This window comes from Vespula vulgaris, chromosome 11 (assembly GCF_905475345.1).
Source record: "Vespula vulgaris chromosome 11, iyVesVulg1.1, whole genome shotgun sequence".
NCBI lineage: Eukaryota > Metazoa > Arthropoda > Insecta > Hymenoptera > Vespidae > Vespula > Vespula vulgaris.
The window spans coordinates 1,787,947-1,807,586 of record NC_066596.1 but is presented as its reverse complement, the minus strand read 5'-3'; the positions used below and the strand labels follow the sequence as shown (position 1 = coordinate 1,807,586).

Genomic DNA, 19,640 nt, shown 5'->3' with positions numbered 1-19,640 from the left:
AAGAAAAACACAAGCAAGGATATTTATCAATATCGATAATACAGCTGAAAAGAATTCTGATTATTATTATACTGGTAACGATACTATTCTCAAATATATTTTTAACTGTTCTTACGTTGGATATATTGTATTTAAAATATAAGGCACATCTAATTAGGGCATTTATATTCCATTTCATTCTATGTCAAAATATTATAATGCGTTATTCATATTGTTAAATTAATTATAATAGACAAAATGTAACTGTTGCGTGAGCCATTCACAAACGAAAACGATTAAATTGACTTTTAGAATTTTTATTTTTTTCTAATTACTGTGCCGAAGCAGATTCGATTGATATTGTTATATTTAAAATAAAACTATATACAACTGAATGATCGAAATTTTTATGACCGTAGAATAATGAATAATATGATTGTAATTTTGTCAATATTCTTTGCTTTTTTTGTTGAATTAAACAATTCGGCAAATAAACGGTTCGTTTAAGGAACATAATGAAAATTAGCGTAGTCAATATTTTAAATATGAATAAGGATATAATTAATATTTCTATTACTATTTTAAGAATGTACATTTAAAAAGATCATTAAGATATTGATTATGTTGATATAGTCTTTGAAGAAAAAGGAAAGAAAAATAATAAAACAATAGAATCAACGTTCAAGAAAAGAAAGAACTAAAAGAAAAAACGAAAATTATATTAAAAGATGAAAGAAAAAAATCAATAAATAAAAAAAGATACATACTCTATAACAGCCGAGAAGAAGATTTTTGCTAATTTAAATGATATTAAGGATCTCGCTGAATGGTCCAATTCGTTGATTAATTATTTTTCCAATAGTATCAGCAAATATTTCGTAATAATAAATGGTTACGAAGATTTAACGTAATATCACAATGAGATAGGTAATAATACGTAAAACAAATAAGTATTTCCGATAATTATCTAGTTCTGAAACTTTTCAAACGATATATCTTTACCGATCCGTCCTTTCCATTCTGTTTGAGAATATGACATTTTAGGGTTTCGTTCGCTGAGCTTTATTATTTCCTCTCCCTCTTTTTCTCTCTCCCTCCCTCTCTTTTTGTTACATTAAATTCCTTATCTCTTTTCTTTTTACTGGTTCTCCCTTATCAATTCGAGCATCCATAGCTTTTTGATCCATCCACTTCTTCTTTATATGGTTTTTTTTTTTTTTTTTTTTTTTTTTTCAATAAAAATAATACAATGAGAATCATATCGAATGATTTATTCATAATATATGCTGACCTGTACAAACATGTATTAATCGATTAATCAAAATTATTATTTAATATAACAACATTACACAAACACAAACACATTCTATATATATATATATATATATATATATATATATATATATATGATATTATATTGAAAATTGATTAATTGTATTATATACAAAATCAAATAAAATTATGATCCATATATTACAAATTTATATAAATATACATATATACGTACATGTTATTCGATTAAATCAAATGATTATTGGATGTGAACGACATTGATAAAAAATTTATTTGTTTTATTTTTTTTTACTTTTTATCAATGCATTTTGCCCGCTTCATTAAGAACGTTTTTCGTCTTGACATTTGAAGGTCATATCGTTAAGTAGTGTTCTTGCTTTTAAAAAAATGTTTTGCTTTATGAAGATTTCTGCACGTTTATTAGATATCAACACGTATTACTGTATATCGACAGATGTTTTCAAATAGATTACGATATGATAGTATAAAATAAATATTCTGTTCAGAAATTAGTCTGATAAAAATACTAGATGATAAGCAAATTGATCAGTAATTAATCTTTACATCGACATGGTGTAAAGATTATTTTTATTCTTTTTTTCTCTTCTTTTGATCCTTCTTAACTTGATTTATATACAACTAATTTATTTCATTGTTAATTATTATTAATCATTTATACGATGGAATCTCTTTTATAACGTCGAAATAATGAAAACAAAAATTTTATATATATATAAAAAAAAAAAAGAAAAGAATTGAATGTTTATATTTTTTACACGTTTATATGTTTATATCAAGAAATAATTCTTGGCTACATTTTTTCCCATTCATTGAGAATTATGATCAATAATAAATGATAAAGACGATAGTAAGATATCATTTTTGAGCTGAACAATTTATCGTGATAATATCATCAATAAAAATAAAGTCTGCTAATGAAATTGAATTATTTTTATTTATTGTGACAATGATTATTGTTATCAATACCGGATGAATATGAACATTACTGAAAAAACGTTAATCTTTATCTCCTTGATATGACACTATAGTTTTTCATTTATTCACGTAATCGTTCAATGGCATTTCTATTGAAAATAAAATTTATTTTTATTATATCTTTTTTATTTTCATATAACAAAATGTTATTACAGTATCAATATTTATTATATGAAAATTGTTGAGAAGGAGATTTAACGCTTTACGATTAAAAAGTAATAAAAATAAAATCTTTCGTAATTTTTAATAACAAAATTATAATATATATAAAAAACATTAAACGAGCTAGTGTGAATGAATGTATGTTTTAAAATACGATAAAAAAGACAAGAAGGGAAGGAAGAATAGAATCTCAAATAGTTAGTACAAAAAAAAAAAAAGAAAAATTAGTTCCTATAAGAAAGTTAAATAAGAAGAAATATAAATAATATAAAATATTCTTTAAAAATTGATATTTAAATCCTACTTGAATTTAATAAACGATAATATCTATAAAAAAATTTAGTACAATTTACAAGATCAATTAACAACAGTGGTGCAGTACGTACTTCGGAACGTGAGTTAGCAAATGTTGTTTCACTATGGTGCAATATGTTGTAATATATCGCAATATGAGATAAAAACCAATAGCATATATTGCAAATACATTGTTCACAAGTGGAAAAAAATATTTTTTTGAGGGATGTTCCGACCCCTTTCTTCTCTATCCTCTCCTTATCTTCATCTACCTACTAATCATCTTACTCCTTTTCCTGCTACCTTACGAGCAAAGTGATTAATTTCTAAAAGATTTCGAAAAAGTTCTCGTAGAATATTCCTATGAATTCGTGATAATATCATAGTAACAGTAGTATATTTAAAATAATATACAGTAACTTGATTCTATCAGATTTTTACACATTTTATATTATAAACATTTGGTCCGCGAAAGAATCACAAAAAAAAACGAATAAACAAACAAATGTATATGCTACGACAAAAATGGTTTAGAAACGCAAATATAGAATATATATGAATGTGTATGTGTAGGACAATATCGATCGAGAGCGAATGAAAATAATAAAATTAACTGTCCATTAAATTGTTACACTTTATATAATATTTCCTAGTCATTGTTCATATTTTATCTTCCGTTCTCTTCTTTTTTTGTCTTTTCTGTATCAGCGTACTCTTTCGATTACATATAATTATCTGATAATTGTAATTTTCTGATAACCTATTATCTTAGAATAATACGTGTTCGGATTTAGCTTAGTTCGATAACCACATATATTTAGCGAATAAAGTTTAAAAAATTTTCGATAATTCCTGTAAATAAATGTCGGCAAGAATTCAATTATAAAATAAATATATATAGAGATGTATAAATATATAATAATTGTTACATATGAAACTAATATGTACAATACTTATATATTATTACAGTTTGCTCAAAAGAAACTTAGAACTTTCGAAAAATTTTATACGATTTACATCATCTAATTATTGTTAAGTATATAATTAATAATTCAACTAAATTGTTGTTTCCTGTACGTTTCATTGTTTATTTACTTCCTTCCTCGCTGATCTCATATTTGTTTTATCGTATGTTTTTGTTTCATATTTGTACTTTTAAGGACGTTTGCGTTTACGTACTAACAATAGATATGTACTACAACGATGTGTACACGACAGCGAAGTATTGGAAAACATTTCAACAATAGAATTGTTATTACGCACAATATAGATATTTTTATAATTACAATATTATATTAATTCAAAGATTTTTACTGAATATTTTAATTATATAATATTTAAGTTAGTAAATTTATATATACTGAAATGTATATTAAGGTTTATATTAAACTAATCTCTAATGACGAAGATAGGTTATATAATTCTGATGAAAGTTGATACTACTTTCTTCTGTAATCTTTATCTAATCAATCAATATGAAATGCATCGAACTTGATCCGATTTTGATAATTTAATTAATGCTGATTTACCTTAAAGAAAGAAATAAACTAATTCATTACATAAATACAATCGTTTAGGATACCAAACGTTTATTCACCGCGATTATTCACAAATGTAAATTCTTGAAGATGTTGAGAGAGAAAATATTGAAATACGTCGAAGATATCGTTAATTTGTTAAATTTTAATTCTATGAAATTCTACTACGAAATCGGCACGAAATTATTTTGAAAGGTCCTACGTAAAATTTCTCGGATTTATACGTACCTTCTCGAAGAATCGCGTCTACTATCCAGATTCTTGGTCCCTTCTTTCTTCTTTCTTGTTGCACATAAGGATATTAACGATAAACATTAGGATAATCGTATATACGGATATCAAGCACGACGTACGAAATATGCGAATGCATGACCGGCTTTTCTATCACATTTTTAAAGAATTTTTCGATCGTGGACGAAAATATATGGGTTACACAGATCTTAATAGATGTATATTCGAAAAGATGTTTCTATTACAAAGGTTCTCGGTAAACTGATTTACAATGGCTCGGCTCGTCGGTCGATCGCTAATGTTCGTAAACATTCGGGACTGTTTAGATGAAACCGAAGGTGCAAAAAATCATCCGAGATTATAACGAATCTCTCCAATATATACGTATGAATGTATACATACACTCACGTACACAAATACGTTTGAACAACGTACATGTATATATTTTGAAAAATTGTTAATTACATAATTTTTATTGCTCGCATTGGCGAACATAACGATATATGTATACATGGATGAATGTATTTAGATACATAATGTATATACATATATATGTAGGTATATATGTATATATATAATTGTGGATTTAAAAATTGTGTTCTTAATTATTTCTTAATAAAATCTTATACGAATTTAATGATACGCTTCTGAATATTCGATAATTTTGATCGATCAATCATCTAGTGAAAAAAGATCGGATTAATGTATACATCTTTAGGTATTTACAATTCTGAACCTTGAATTCACTCGAATATTAATACTAAAAATTTTCTATCAGAGAGCATATTTATTGAATACAAAATAGTTTATGGACAGGAATTTTGATAGATATCTTTGAAATAAATCTCTAATCCAAATTTTACTTAGATTCTAATTATCGTTATAACGAAAGTAATATATGTTGTATAAGTTTGCAAAACGATCATAAATGATTAAGAATATATTTCTTTTATTATAAATGATAATATATATTTCTGATGAGTGAGAAATAGAATATTTAGAAACACTAATATTATTTAAAATACAATGCAAGAATAAATTTTGAAGAATATACGTCATACTCGATTTAAAACTATGAACAAAATATAGCAATCAATAATATATTAGTCAAATTATATTAGTGTATAAAAATGTAACTTAAATACCTCGCAAACCCAACAAAAATATATCTGTCTAAAACATATTATAATCAATATATGAAAAGATCAGCCCTATATTATATGCAATTTATTATGTCACAATGTTTTTTATATATTAATGATTTTTTTAAATACCTAATTATGCGCTCAATTCGCGTTGTATTTGTTCTAATGTTTTGCCTTTCGTTTCTGGGACAAAGAATAAAACAAAACAGATACCTACAGCACAAACAAATGAAAATAACCAAAACGTACCATAGTTATGTATAGTATTATTTAAATTAACAAAAGTTTTAGTGACAATAAATGCTACTATCCAATTCCATAAGCAAGCACTACTACCAGCAATAGCTTTAGTTTCTGGGCTAAAAACTTCTGAGATCATCATCCATGGAATAGGGCCAAATCCAATTGCAAATGAAACGATATAAGAACAGACAGATAAGAGAGGTAACCAACCTAAATTACTTGTATTCATTTTTTCCATGAGATAGAAGTGAATACCAAGTGCTAAGAGAGATAAACACATAAAAATAATAGATATTGTAAGTAATATTTTTCTACCTAGACGATCGACTATTAATGTGCTAATAAATATCATAGTTATTCCAATTACACTTATTACAACAGCAGCTTCTTTAGGTCCAACAGAACCACCTGCTGTTTCAAATATAGGACCGATATAAAATGTAAGAGCATTTATTCCACTAAATTGTTGAAATCCCATAAGACCATACGATATTAATATGGCTTTCTTACAAGCTTTAGTTTTCAATAAAATTAAAAACGATACTTTGTGGTTATTAGTCTCTTCTATTATTCTTTTCTGCATACTTAATTCTGGTTCTATATCATAATGAGGACCTCTAAATTTAATGTAACTTTTTCTAGCAGCATCTTCATTTCCTTTAATTAAATAATATACAGGAGTTTCTGGCATGAAGAAGAATGTTATACCAAAGACTATCGGTACAAACCCAGATATAACGGATAATTCAAACATATTTACACCCAAATTTAGAATCTTTACAGTTAAACTACCAGCAGTGAGAAATAACTGATAATATAGACCTAATCTTCCACGAATTTCGCTTTCAGCAATTTCTGAAGTATACATAGGACCTGTCACACAAAAAGCTCCACCGCTGAAACCTGTCAAGAACCTTCCAATGTAAAATAAAGTGACAGATTTTGCAAAAATAATACAAAGCCAGCCAATAGTAAAAGGAATTACAAGTATTAGCATAGAATACTTTCTGCCTATTATATCTGCAAGAATACCAATTGGTACACATGATACTGCAGAACCAAGTGCTGCGAGTGATCCAATCCATGAAAACTCTTCTGCGGTAATGGAAATATTATATACCCTTGCTATATTGGCACCATTTATACCAGCATTTGAAGTCCATGATACCGACATTCCTGCTGCTAGTGCTCCTAGCGATGCTGAGAAACTTGCAATGTATTGAAGAAACCTTTTTGCTTTAATTACATGCCCATTTTGAGAAACAAGTTTTTTTTGAGAATATCCAACAATTTTTTTTGCCATATTTCTTTGAATATCTTTTAGTAATGGTATTTTTTCATTTATCTAAAAATAAAAAAAATATTTCATTACTAAACAGTAACATATAATAATAAATTTTAAATATAAATTAGAGAACAGAATAGAAGTATATAGTAGAAATTTGATTATGCAATGTAATGCTAAAACAAAGAAATATAGGCAGTTCTTGTTCTCGACAATGGTATATAATATATAAATAATAAAAATGATTTTTATTATTAAAAAAATAAACACCCACACTTGACTGTAATTAAATATTAACAGTTAATTTGGCCCTGATCAACAAACATTTCCTTCGTTCACTTTCATAATATTATTACAAGAAACAATTAAAATTTTCAATAACTATATTTGACAGCTATATTTGAAGAACACTTCCAATATAATAAAACGAAATATTCTTTGTATTATTATTCTTTATTACTCTCATTATTATTTTTTTTTTATAAAATTAAAAGAACAATTAAGTTCGATCGTGCGGATAATTTTACGTGTTGAATAGTTACAGGATAGTTTAATATTTTGCACTCTCACAATAATCCGATCTCGATTTTAAAATCACGCCCCTACGTTAATATTAGCATTACTGATAACGATTTGAGAATAATGGCGATATTGAAAATAGAAGACAACGCGCCATTTTTACTTGGTCGAGAAACAATTTTTAAGACCGTCAGTCGGTAAAATAATGAACCGATAATACCTTTTCGAAATAGAACAATTGTCCAGAAAATTTTTTCTTCTTTTTAACAGTTAAATAACAATCTAAAGAACATTGGTAACAGTGTATTGTCCTAAATACGTACTCGAATATTATTTTTCGGTGATCACAGATCAAAATAAGAAAATAAAAATTAATATATTGTCGACTGATAAAACTTATATTTACATATTTCGTGTTTTTCTTTTCTTTCTTTTCTTTTTTTAATTATATTTCATATAATTTCTCCATTTATACAGAGATTATCGATCGTAATTCTATCTTATATAACAAGATCAAAATTATATCATTCACAGATTATCTATAGATTACAAATAGAAGAGAGAATAAGAAAAACACAAGCAAGGATATTTATCAATATCGATAATACAGCTGAAAAGAATTCTGATTATTATTATACTGGTAATGATACTATTCTCAATTCGGCAAATAAACGGTACGTTTAAAGAAGATAATGAAAATTAACGGAGTCAATATTTTAAATATGAATAAGGATATAATTAATATTTCTATTATTTTACGAATGTACATTTAATAAGATCATTAAGATATTATTTATGTTGAGATTTTTATTACGTATTGATTATGTTGATATATTTTTTGAAGAAAAAGGAAAGAAAAATAATAATAAAAGAATAGAATCAACGTTCAAGAAAAGGAAGAACTAAAAGAAAAAACAAAAATTATATTAAAAAATGAAAGAACAAAATCAATAAATAAAAAAAGATACATACTCTATAATAGTCGAGAAGAAGATTTTTGCTAATTTAAATGATATTAAGAATCTCGCTGAATGGTCCAATTCGTTGATTAATTATTTTTCCAATAGTATCAGCAGATATTTCGTAATAATAAACGATCACGAGTATTTAACGTAATATCACAATGAGATAGTACGTAAAATAAATAAATATATAAATAATAATACGTAAAACAAATGAATATTTCCGATAATTATCTAGTTTCGAAACTTTTCGAACGATAAATTGTTACCAATCCGTCCTTTCCATTCCGTTCAGGAAGATGACATTTTCAAGTTTCGTTCGCTGAGCTTTATTATTTCCTCTCCCTCTTTTTCTCTCTCCCTCTCTTTCCTTTTGATGCCCTATAACGCTTATCTCTTTTCCTCTTACTGGTTCTTCCTTATCAACTCAAGCATCTTTAGCTCGTTAATCTTTCCACTTCTTTTCTACAAGTTCATTTGTTCGCTTTTTTTTATAATAAAAATAATAATGCAATGGAATAAATACATTCATTAACGAATATAAATTAAAACATTTTCGACAATTTTTATAAGTAAACGTCGGCTAGAATTCAACTATAAGTCATAAATATATACAGATGTATAAATGCATAATAATTGTTACATATAAAACTACCTATATAAACTGTACAATACTTATATTATTACAGATACAATATTATATTATTACAGAGTTTGCCCAAAAGAAACTTAGAACTTTCGAAAAATTCTATAGGATTTACATCATCTAATTATTGTTAAGTATATAATTAATAATTCAACTAAATTGTTGTTTCCTGTACGTTTCATTGTTTATTTACTTCCTTCCTCGCTGATCTCATACTTGTTTTATCGTATGTTTTTGTTTCATATTTGTACTGTTAAGGACGTTTGCGTTTACGTACTAACAATAGATATGCACTACAATGATGTGTACACGACAGCCAGGTATTAGAAAACATTTCAACAATAGAATTGTTATTACGCACAATATAGATATTTTTATAATTACAATATTATATTAATTCAAAGATTTTTACTGAATATTTTAATTATATAATATTTAAGTTAGTAAATTTATATATACTGAAATGTATATTAAGGTTTATATTAAACTAATCTCTAATGACGAAGATAGGTTATATAATTCTGATGAAAGTTGATACTACTTTCTTCTGTAATCTTTATCTAATCAATCAATATGAAATGCATCGAACTTGATCCGATTTTGATAATTTAATTAATGCTGATTTAACTTAAAGAAAGAAATAAACTAATTCATTACATAAATACAATCGTTTAGGATACCAAACGTTTATTCACCGCGATTATTCACAAATGTAAATTCTTGTAGATGTCGAGAGAGAAAATATTGAAATACGTCGTAGATATCGTTAATTTGTTAAATTTTAATTCTATGAAATTCTACTACGAAATCGATAGGAAATTATTTTGAAAAGTCCTATGTAAAATTTCTCGGATTTATACGTACCTTCTCGATGAATCGCGTCTACTACCCAGATTCTTGGTCCCTTCTTTCTTGTTGCACATAAGGATATTAACGATAAACATTAGGATAATCGTATATACGGATATCAAGCAGGACATACGAAATATGCGAATGCATGACCGGCTTTTCTATCACATTTTTAAAGAATTTTTCGATCGTAGACGAAAATATATGTGTTACGCAGATCTTAATAGATGTATATTCGAAAAGATGTTTCTATTACAAAGGTTCTCGGTAAACTGACTTACAATGGCTCGGCTCGTCGGTCGATCGTTAATGTTCGTAAACATTCGGGACTGTTTAGATGAAACCGAAGGTGCAAAAAATCATCCGAGATTATAACGAATCTCTCCAATATATATGTATGAATGTATACATACACTCACGTACACAAATACGTTTGAACAACGTACATGTATATATTTTGAAAAATTGTTAATTACATAATCTTTATTGTTGGAATTGGCGAACATAGTGTTATATGTATACATGAATGAATGTATTTAGATACATAATGTGTATATACATATGTGTATATATGTATATAGCATATATAATAGATATAGTACATATATATACGTATATTTTAAATGTGTATGTGTGTGTATATATAATTGTGGATTTAAAAATTGTGTTCTTAATTATTTCTTAATAAAATATTATACGAACTTAAAGGTACGCTTCTGAATATTCGATAATTTTGATCGATCAATCATCTAGTGAAAAAAGATCGAATTAATGCATATATCTTTAAGTATTTACAATTCTGAAGCTTGAATTCACTCGAATATTAATACTAAAGATTTTCTATCAAAGAGCATATTTATTGAATACAAAATAGTTTATGGACAGGAATTTTGATAGATATCTTTGAAATAAAACTCTAATCCAAATTTCATTTAGATTTTAATTATCGTTGTAACGATAGTAATAAACATTGTATAAGTTCGCAATACGATCATAAATGATAGAAAATATATTTCTTTTATTATAAATAATACTATATATATATATCTGATGAGTGAGAAAAGGAATATTAGTTTAGAAGCTTTTATAATATTTAAAGTGCAATGTAAGAATAAGTTTTAGATTTACAGAATGTACATTATACTCGATTTAGAAACATTTTTCTTTCTCTTTTTTTTTTTTCTTTTTTAAAATGATGATTTCGATTGTATTGACGAAAATGTTTTTAGTTTTTCATATATTATTAGAATTTCAGGTAAAAGAACGAGAAAGAAGTAAAACTGACTTGTACTATTAGAACTATAAGAAAAAAATAGCAATCTATAATATATTAGTTATTATTTATTCTGTTTTAACAAAAATATGACTTATATATTTTTACATCCCCATCAGAAATATATTTGTCTAAAACATATTACAGTCATTTTACAAAAAGATCAGCCCTACATCATATGCAATATCTTATGCTACAAGGTGTTTTATATATTAATGATTTTTTTACACACCTACCTATGCGTTTAACTCGCGTAGAATTTGTTCTAACGTTTTTCCTTTCGTTTCTGGGACAAATAATAAAACAAAACCGATACTTATACCACAAATAAATGAAAATAACCAAAACGTACCATAGGTATGTATAGTATTATTTAAATTAACAAAAGTTTTAGTGATAATAAATGCCATTATCCAATGTAAAAAGCAAGCGCTGCTACTAACAATAGCTTTGATTTCTGGAGCAAAAATCTCTGAGATCATCATCCATGGAACAGGGCCAAATCCGAATGAATATGAAATGATAAAACAACAAACAGACGAAAGAGGTAACCAATCTAGACTACTTGTACTTGCTTTTTCTAAGAAATAGAAGTAAATACCAAGTGCTAAGAGAGATAAACACATAAAGATAATAGATGTTGTAAGTAATATTCTTCTACCTAGACGATCGACTATTAATGAGCTAATAAGTACCATAGTTAATGCAATTGCACCTGCTGCCATGGTACCTTCCTTAGGTCCAACAGAACTACCTGCTGCCTCAAATAAAGGACCACTATAAATTGCAATAGCATTTATTCCACTACATTGTTGAATTAACATAAGACCATAAGATATCAATAATCCTTTCATGCAAGCTTTAGTTTTCAATGAAGTTAGAAAAGACACCTTCTGTTTATTAGCCTCTTCTATTAATCTTTTCTGCATACTTAATTCTGGTTCTATGTCATAGTATGGACCTCTAAATTTAATATAACTTTTTCTAGCAGCATCTTCATTTCCTTTAATTAAATAATATACAGGAGTTTCTGGCATGAAGAAGAATGTTATAGCAAAAATTATTGGACTAATTCCAGATATAATGGATAATTCAAACATATTTACACTAAAATTTAGAATGTTTACTATTACAATACCCACAGTGAGAAATAACTGATAATATAGACCTAATCTTCCACGAATTTCGCTTTCAGCAATTTCTGAAGTATACATAGGACCTGTCACACAAAAAGCTCCACCGCTGAAACCTGTCAAGAACCTTCCAACGTAAAATAAAGCGATAGATTTTGCAAAAATAATACAAAGCCAGCCAATAGTGAAAGGAATTACAAGTATTAGCATTGAATACTTTCTGCCTATTATATCTGCAAGAATACCAATTGGTACACATGATACTGCAGAACCAAGTGCTGCGAGTGATCCAATCCATGAAAATTCTTCTGCGGTAATGGAAATATTATATACCCTTGCTATATTGGCACCATTTATACCAGCATTTGAAGTCCATGCTAGTGACATTCCTGCTGCTGTTGCTCCTAACGATGCTAAGAAACTTGCAAGGTATTGAAAAAACCTTTTTGCTTTAATCGTTTGTTCAGTTTGAGAAACAAAGGTTTCTTTAGAATATCCAATTTTTTCTGCCATATTTCTTTGAATATATTTTAGTAATGGTATTCTTTCATTTATCTAAAAATAAAAAAAAATATTTCATTAACTAAATAGCAACATATATTAATAAATTTTAAACATAAATTAGAGAACAGAATAGAAGTATATAGTAGATATTTGATTATGCAATATAACTAAAACGAAGAAATATAGGCAGTTCTTGTTCTCGACAATGATATAATATATAAATAATAAAAATGATTTCTATTATTCAAAAGAATATACAATCACACACCTGACTGTAATTAAATATTAACATGTAACTTGGCCCTGATTCACAAACATTTCATAATAATATTGCTACTAGAAACAATTAAAATTTTCAACCATCAATAACTATATTTGAAGAACACTTCCAATATAATAAAACGGAATATTCTTTGTATTATTATTCTTTATTACTCTCACTATTATCTTTTTATATAAAATTAAAGGAACAATTAAGTTCGATCGTGTGGATAATTTTACGTGTTGAACAGTTACAGGATAGTTTAATATTTTGCACTCTCACAATAATCCGATCTCGATTTTAAAATCACGCCCCTACGTTAATATTAGCATTACTGATAACGATTTGAAAATAATAGCGATATTGAAAATAGAAGACAACGCGCTATTTTTACTTGGTCGAGAAACAATTTTTAAGACCGTCGGTCGGTAAGGTAATGGACCGATAATACCTTTTGGAAATAAAATAATTGTGCAGAAAATTTTTTTTTCTTTTTAACAGTTAAATAACAATCTAAAGAACATTGGTAACAGTGTATTGTCCTAAATACGTACTCGAATATTATTTTTCGGTGATTATAGATCAAAATAAGAAAATTAAAATTAATATATTTTCGACTGATAAAACTTATATTTAGATATTTCTTATTTTTTTTTTTTAATTATATTTCACGTAATTTCCCCATTTATATAGAGATTACCGATTGTAATTCTATCTTATATAACAAGATCAAAATTATATCATTCACAGATTATCTATAGATTACAAACAGAAGAGAGAATAAGAAAAACACAAACAAGGATATTTATCAATATCGATAATACAGCTGAAAAGAATTCTGATTATTATTATACTGGTAACGATACTATTCTCAAATATATTTTTAACTATTCTTACGTTGGATATATTGTATTTAAAATATAACGCACATGTAATTAGGGCGTTTATATTCCATTTCATTCTATGTCAAAATATTATAATGCGTTATTCATATTGTTAAATTAATTATAATAGACAAAATGTAACTGTTGCGTGAGCTATTCACAAGCGAAAACGATTAAATCGACTTTTAGGATTTTTATTTTTTTCTAATTACTGTGCCGAAGCAGATTCGATTGATATTGTTATATTTAAAATAAAATACAACTGAATGATCGAAATTTTTATGACCGTAGAATAATGAATAATATAAAATGATGAATGTAATTTTATCAATATTCTTTGCTTTTTTTGTTGAATTAAACAATTCGGCAAATAAACGGTTCGTTTAAGGAACATAATGAAAATTAGCGTAGTCAATATTTTAAATATGAATAAGGATATAATTAATATTTCTATTACTATTTTAAGAATGTACATTTAAAAAGATCATTAAGATATTGATTATGTTGATATAGTCTTTGAAGAAAAAGGAAAGAAAAATAATAATAAAACAATAGAATCAATGTTCAAGAAAAGAAAGAACTAAAAGAAAAAATGAAAATTATATTAAAACATGAAAGAATAAAATCAATAAATAAAAAAAGATACATACTCTATAATAGTCGAGAAGAAGATTTTTGCTAATTTAAATGATATTAAGGATCTCGCTGAATGGTCCAATTCGTTGATTAATTATTTTTCCAATAGTATCAGCAGATATTTCGTAATAATAAACGATCACGAGTATTTAACGTAATATCACAATGAGATAGTACGTAAAATAAATAAATATATAAATAATAATACGTAAAACAAATAAATATTTCCGATAATTATCTAGTTTCGAAACTTTTCAAACGATAAATTGTTACCGATCCGTCCTTTCCATTCCGTTCAGGAAGATGACATTTTCAAGTTTCGTTCGCTGAGCTTTATTATTTCCTCTCCCTCTTTTTCTCACTCCCTCTCTTTCCTTTTGTTGCCCTATAACGCTTATCTCTTTTCCTCTTACTGGTTCTTCCTTATCAACTCAAGCATCTGTAGCTTGTTAATCTTTCCACTTCTTTTCTACAAGTTCATTTGTTTGCTTTTTTTTTTATAATAAAAATAATAATGCAATGGAATAAATACATTCATTAACGAATATAAATTAAAACATTTTCGACAATTTTTATAAGTAAACGTCGGCTAGAATTCAACTATAAGTCATAAATATATAATAATTGTTACAGATGTATAAATATATAATAATTGTTATATATGAAACTATTTATATAAACTGTATAATATTTATATACTATTACAGAGTTTGCCCATAAGAAACTTAGAATTTTCGAAAAATTCTATACGATTTACGTCATCTAATTATTGTTAAATATGAATTAATAATTCAACTGAACTGTTGTTTCCCGTACGCTTCATTGTTTATTTATTTCCATCGTTGGTGGTCTTGTATTTGATGAATCGAATGTTCTCGTTTCAGGTTTGTACTTTTTAAGGTCGTTGCGTTTACGTATTAACAATAGATATGTACTACAACGATGTGTACACGACAGCGAAGTATTGGAAAACATTTCAACAATAGAATTGTTATTACGCACAATATAGATATTTTTATAATTACAATATTATATTAATTCAAAGATTTTTACTGAATATTTTAATTATATAATATTTAAGTTAGTATATTTATATATACTGAGATGTATATTAAACTAATCTCTAATGACGAAGATAGGTTATATAATTCTGATGAAAGTTGATACTACTTTCCTCTGTAATCTTTATCTAATCAATCAATATGAAATGCATCGAACTTGATCTGATTTTGATAATTTAATTAATGCTGATTTATCGTAAAGAAAGAAATGAACTAATTCATTACGTAAATACAATCGTTTAGGATATCGAACGTTTACTCACCGATGATTATTCACAAAGGTAAATTCTTGAAGATGTCGAGAGAGCAAATATTGAAATACGTCGTAGATATCCTTAATTTGTTAAATTTTAATTCTATAAAATTCTACTACGAAATCGGTAGGAAATTATTTTGAAAGGTCCTATGTAAAATTTCTCGGATTTATACGTACCTTCTCGATGAATCGCGTCTACTACCCAGATTCTTGGTCCCTTCTTTCTTCTTTCTTGTTGCACATAAGGATATTAACGATAAACATTAGTATAATCGTATATACGGATATCAAGCAGGACGTACGAAATATGCGAATGCATGACCGGTTTTTCTATCACATTTTTAAAGAATTTTTCGATCGTGGACGAAAATATATGGGTTACACAGATCTTAATAGATGTATATTCGAAAAGGTGTTTCCATTACAAAGGTTCTCGGTACACTGACTTACAATGGCTCGGCTCGTCGGTCGATCGTTAATGTTCGTAAACATTCGGGACTGTTTAGATGAAACCGAAGGTGCAAAAAATCATCTGAGATGATGACGAATCTCTCTAATCATATACGTATAAATGTATACATACACTCACGTACACAAATACGTTTGAACAACGTACATGTATATATTTTGAAAAATTGTTAATTACATAATCTTTATTGTTGGAATTGGCGAACATAGTGTTATATGTATACATGAATGAATGTATTTAGATACATAATATGTGTACGTATAGTACATAGCATATATAGTATATATAATACATATACATACGTACATTTCAAATGTGTATATACGTAATAGTACATATACATACATACATATATTACACATTCAAATGGGTATACATACAGATATACAGATATATATCTAGATCATAAAAACACGCACACATGTATACACATAGATAAGTGTTTTCTATCGTTACTTAAAAGGCACTTAAGAGAAATATAATTACAGGGCCTGTGTAGTTATATTGGTATAAGCAAAACATATAATATATCTGGAAAGCGAAAGACCCAGGTTCGAGTCCTGGCCCATATATATCCTAAGGACCAAAAATTATCTTCACGAATTTTCTACACTCCTAATGGAAAAGGAGTCGCCACCGTCAGACACTTTAGAAATCTTCGCGGAAACCTTTGTTCGTAATTATGTTTGTGATTTGTAACATATCATTACATATATATATCTTTTATACATATCATTGTTGTTTGTAATAGTGATATAAGTATAAGTGCCGAACCTATATCACAATCCACGTTCTGAAAGCAGTGGCGTGGGTGTAGACCGAAAGAAGAGAACCTCGCATACATCTTTTATCAATGGTTTACACTCCAGAGATTTCTCCATACCCTAGGTAGTAGCGAGAGAAGAAAAAGGTGCATTGAAGCTGGGGCTATACAGCGTCAGGCAGGATTTTCTCTTTCGACATTCCTTAAGTTGTGAAGAAAACTCTACGCAGCAAGACGAGGATGTAATAGAGGTTTGGCGGGAGGGGTGAAAAGTGTGCGACATCGGTCTACATCGGGAACCCTTCGTGCTAAAACGGCATATACAGCGCATGGTCATCATGTCTGTGATATTTATGACAATGAGGAGTACCAAGATGGCTGATGTGTTTTGACGATCATTTTCATTTCCGTTCAGTATTTGTGTGGAAATTCGTTGGGATAATAAATTAATCCTGAGGAGTTGGGTAGCTCAATAGGTCAGAGCATTCGCCCGGAAAGTGAAAAGATATATCTATGTTTGAATCCTTATTATAATATAATGTATATATCCAGAGCCTTAATTTTTTGCAAGTTCTGTACACATGAATGAAAGTATTCACATGGATTGAGATAATCGTCATCAAATTGAAAATGATGTAAAACATGTTGAAAAATTATTTAACGCGAAATTAATACACGTTAAACAATTTTAATTACGAATTTAACGAATAGCGGTTTAGATAGGTAAACTAATCAGTATTATAAACTGGACAATAAAAAGTAACGACAGAAGCAGTGGACAGAATATTATTGAATATCAGCACTATTGAATCAGAAACGAGTGAAGAAATGCAGGCCAACAATGAACCCAGAACTCATTCATTGGAAGCGTACAGGACGATCTTCAAAAGCTGACATCCTACGGATCTTTTGAAAAATATTTTGAGAAAAGACGACTCGCACAAATCACAACTGTAGTCCTTTTTTCGTTATTGTTGCATAATGGATAAATACCGATAATATCAATACACTTTGAGTTTTTTCCTCGTAGAAATATAACCAATCGTTGTTTCATCATAACATCGATGTTTGAAGACCTTCCGTTTTTTGAAAATAACAAGATATTGATGGGTGACTTACAGATTGGTGGATGGTTTTGAAATCGGTGAATGGATTAAAAGATCGGTGGTTGTTAGATATCAGTCATTTGATCAGATTTTCTGCTTGGTCATGATGCTTGAGTAATATGATTCAAAAACGTAGAAAGTATCGATCTAAGTCCGTCTATTGTTATCTTTATAATTATAGCTGTAGGAAATAGCAAGACTTGCATTATCGTGATGAACGATAACACGACTTCTTAGATTGCTTCTTCATCGTTAAAAAGTTCCTTTGGATTCGATTAGAAGAACTATTGAAAGTTCAACGAATGTTGATGAGTCCAGTCCAACAGGTTCTTATTTCCAAGTATAACTCTGTTTTAGCAACACAGTAAGCAGCAATGATTCCATGGTCGACTATAAAAAGTCCAGATAAGTCTAGACGTTAGAATTATTTTAAGTCTAATCAATTTCGTGACTAGCTGTAATAACTCTAAGCGAGTCCGTATAGTGTTAGGTTCACATTGTAAATGTAGGCGAGTGTTGAGATCCACGGAGTATTTCTTACAACACTGCGAACTCCATGGGCCAAGTCGTTTATATAATAACTTTGTACGGTCAACAACTCCCTACTCTCGGAACAACGAAGGCGTGGTTTAGATTTCTAAAATGGTCCTTATTTGATCGATTAATGGCTAAATCCATCTTCTGAGATTTTCAAAAGAGAAAGTTAGTCAAGGATAGGACAGCTGCAAATATGGACAATGACTTTGTGGGATCATCTGCCTGCATTATTTGAAACCATATTTCTTCTAGGCAGGTATACAGCATGACAAAGATTTCTATTCGGTGAATGTTATTTTTGCAGATGAGAAAGTTTCCAGGATGAAAATTTCCACCCATCTATCTATCTTTAACGTCCTTCATATTCACAGAATAGAATCTGAGTCACACGGTTTTAAGATTTTCATATTTATTCTGGGTGCAGTTACGTATCACGATCAAATGCGAATGGAGAAATGGTTTGAATGTCTATCTTTTTTCATTATACACTATTGAGTATAATTTTTTTACTCTACACTATTGGGACCGACGCATCCTCTTTTCTGTTCTTATTACATATCCGATTAACAAATGTGTTCTTTTGAATCCCTAGATGGAATAGGAATAAAATATAT

General features: G+C 27.9%; 2 protein-coding genes across 2 annotated transcripts; both read right to left on the bottom strand.

Annotated features, from left to right (window-relative positions):
• Positions 1–2,021: 2,021 nt before the first annotated feature.
• Positions 2,022–11,356, bottom strand: LOC127067831 (facilitated trehalose transporter Tret1-like). The gene is made up of 3 exons (XM_051003195.1): positions 10,158–11,356; positions 8,658–9,112; positions 2,022–7,226 (listed from the first exon to the last, which is right to left on the bottom strand). Exon 3 carries the CDS (start codon positions 7,182–7,184, stop codon positions 5,772–5,774), a length of 1,413 nt encoding a protein of 470 aa, XP_050859152.1. The 5' UTR covers positions 7,185–7,226; positions 8,658–9,112; positions 10,158–11,356; the 3' UTR covers positions 2,022–5,771.
• A 107-nt stretch (positions 11,357–11,463) lies between these two features.
• On the bottom strand, positions 11,464–15,303 carry LOC127067833 (facilitated trehalose transporter Tret1-like). The gene is made up of 2 exons (XM_051003197.1): positions 14,849–15,303; positions 11,464–13,103 (listed from the first exon to the last, which is right to left on the bottom strand). Exon 2 carries the CDS (start codon positions 13,059–13,061, stop codon positions 11,652–11,654), a length of 1,410 nt encoding a protein of 469 aa, XP_050859154.1. The 5' UTR covers positions 13,062–13,103; positions 14,849–15,303; the 3' UTR covers positions 11,464–11,651.
• Between the last annotated feature and the right edge of the window lie 4,337 nt (positions 15,304–19,640).

What these genes read in the sequence shown, in the direction of transcription:
- LOC127067833 (XM_051003197.1), bottom strand. Translation starts at nt 13,061, where the DNA reads ATGGCAGAAAAAATTGGATATTCTAAAGAAACCTTTGTTTCTCAAACT.
- LOC127067831 (XM_051003195.1), bottom strand. Translation starts at nt 7,184, where the DNA reads ATGGCAAAAAAAATTGTTGGATATTCTCAAAAAAAACTTGTTTCTCAA.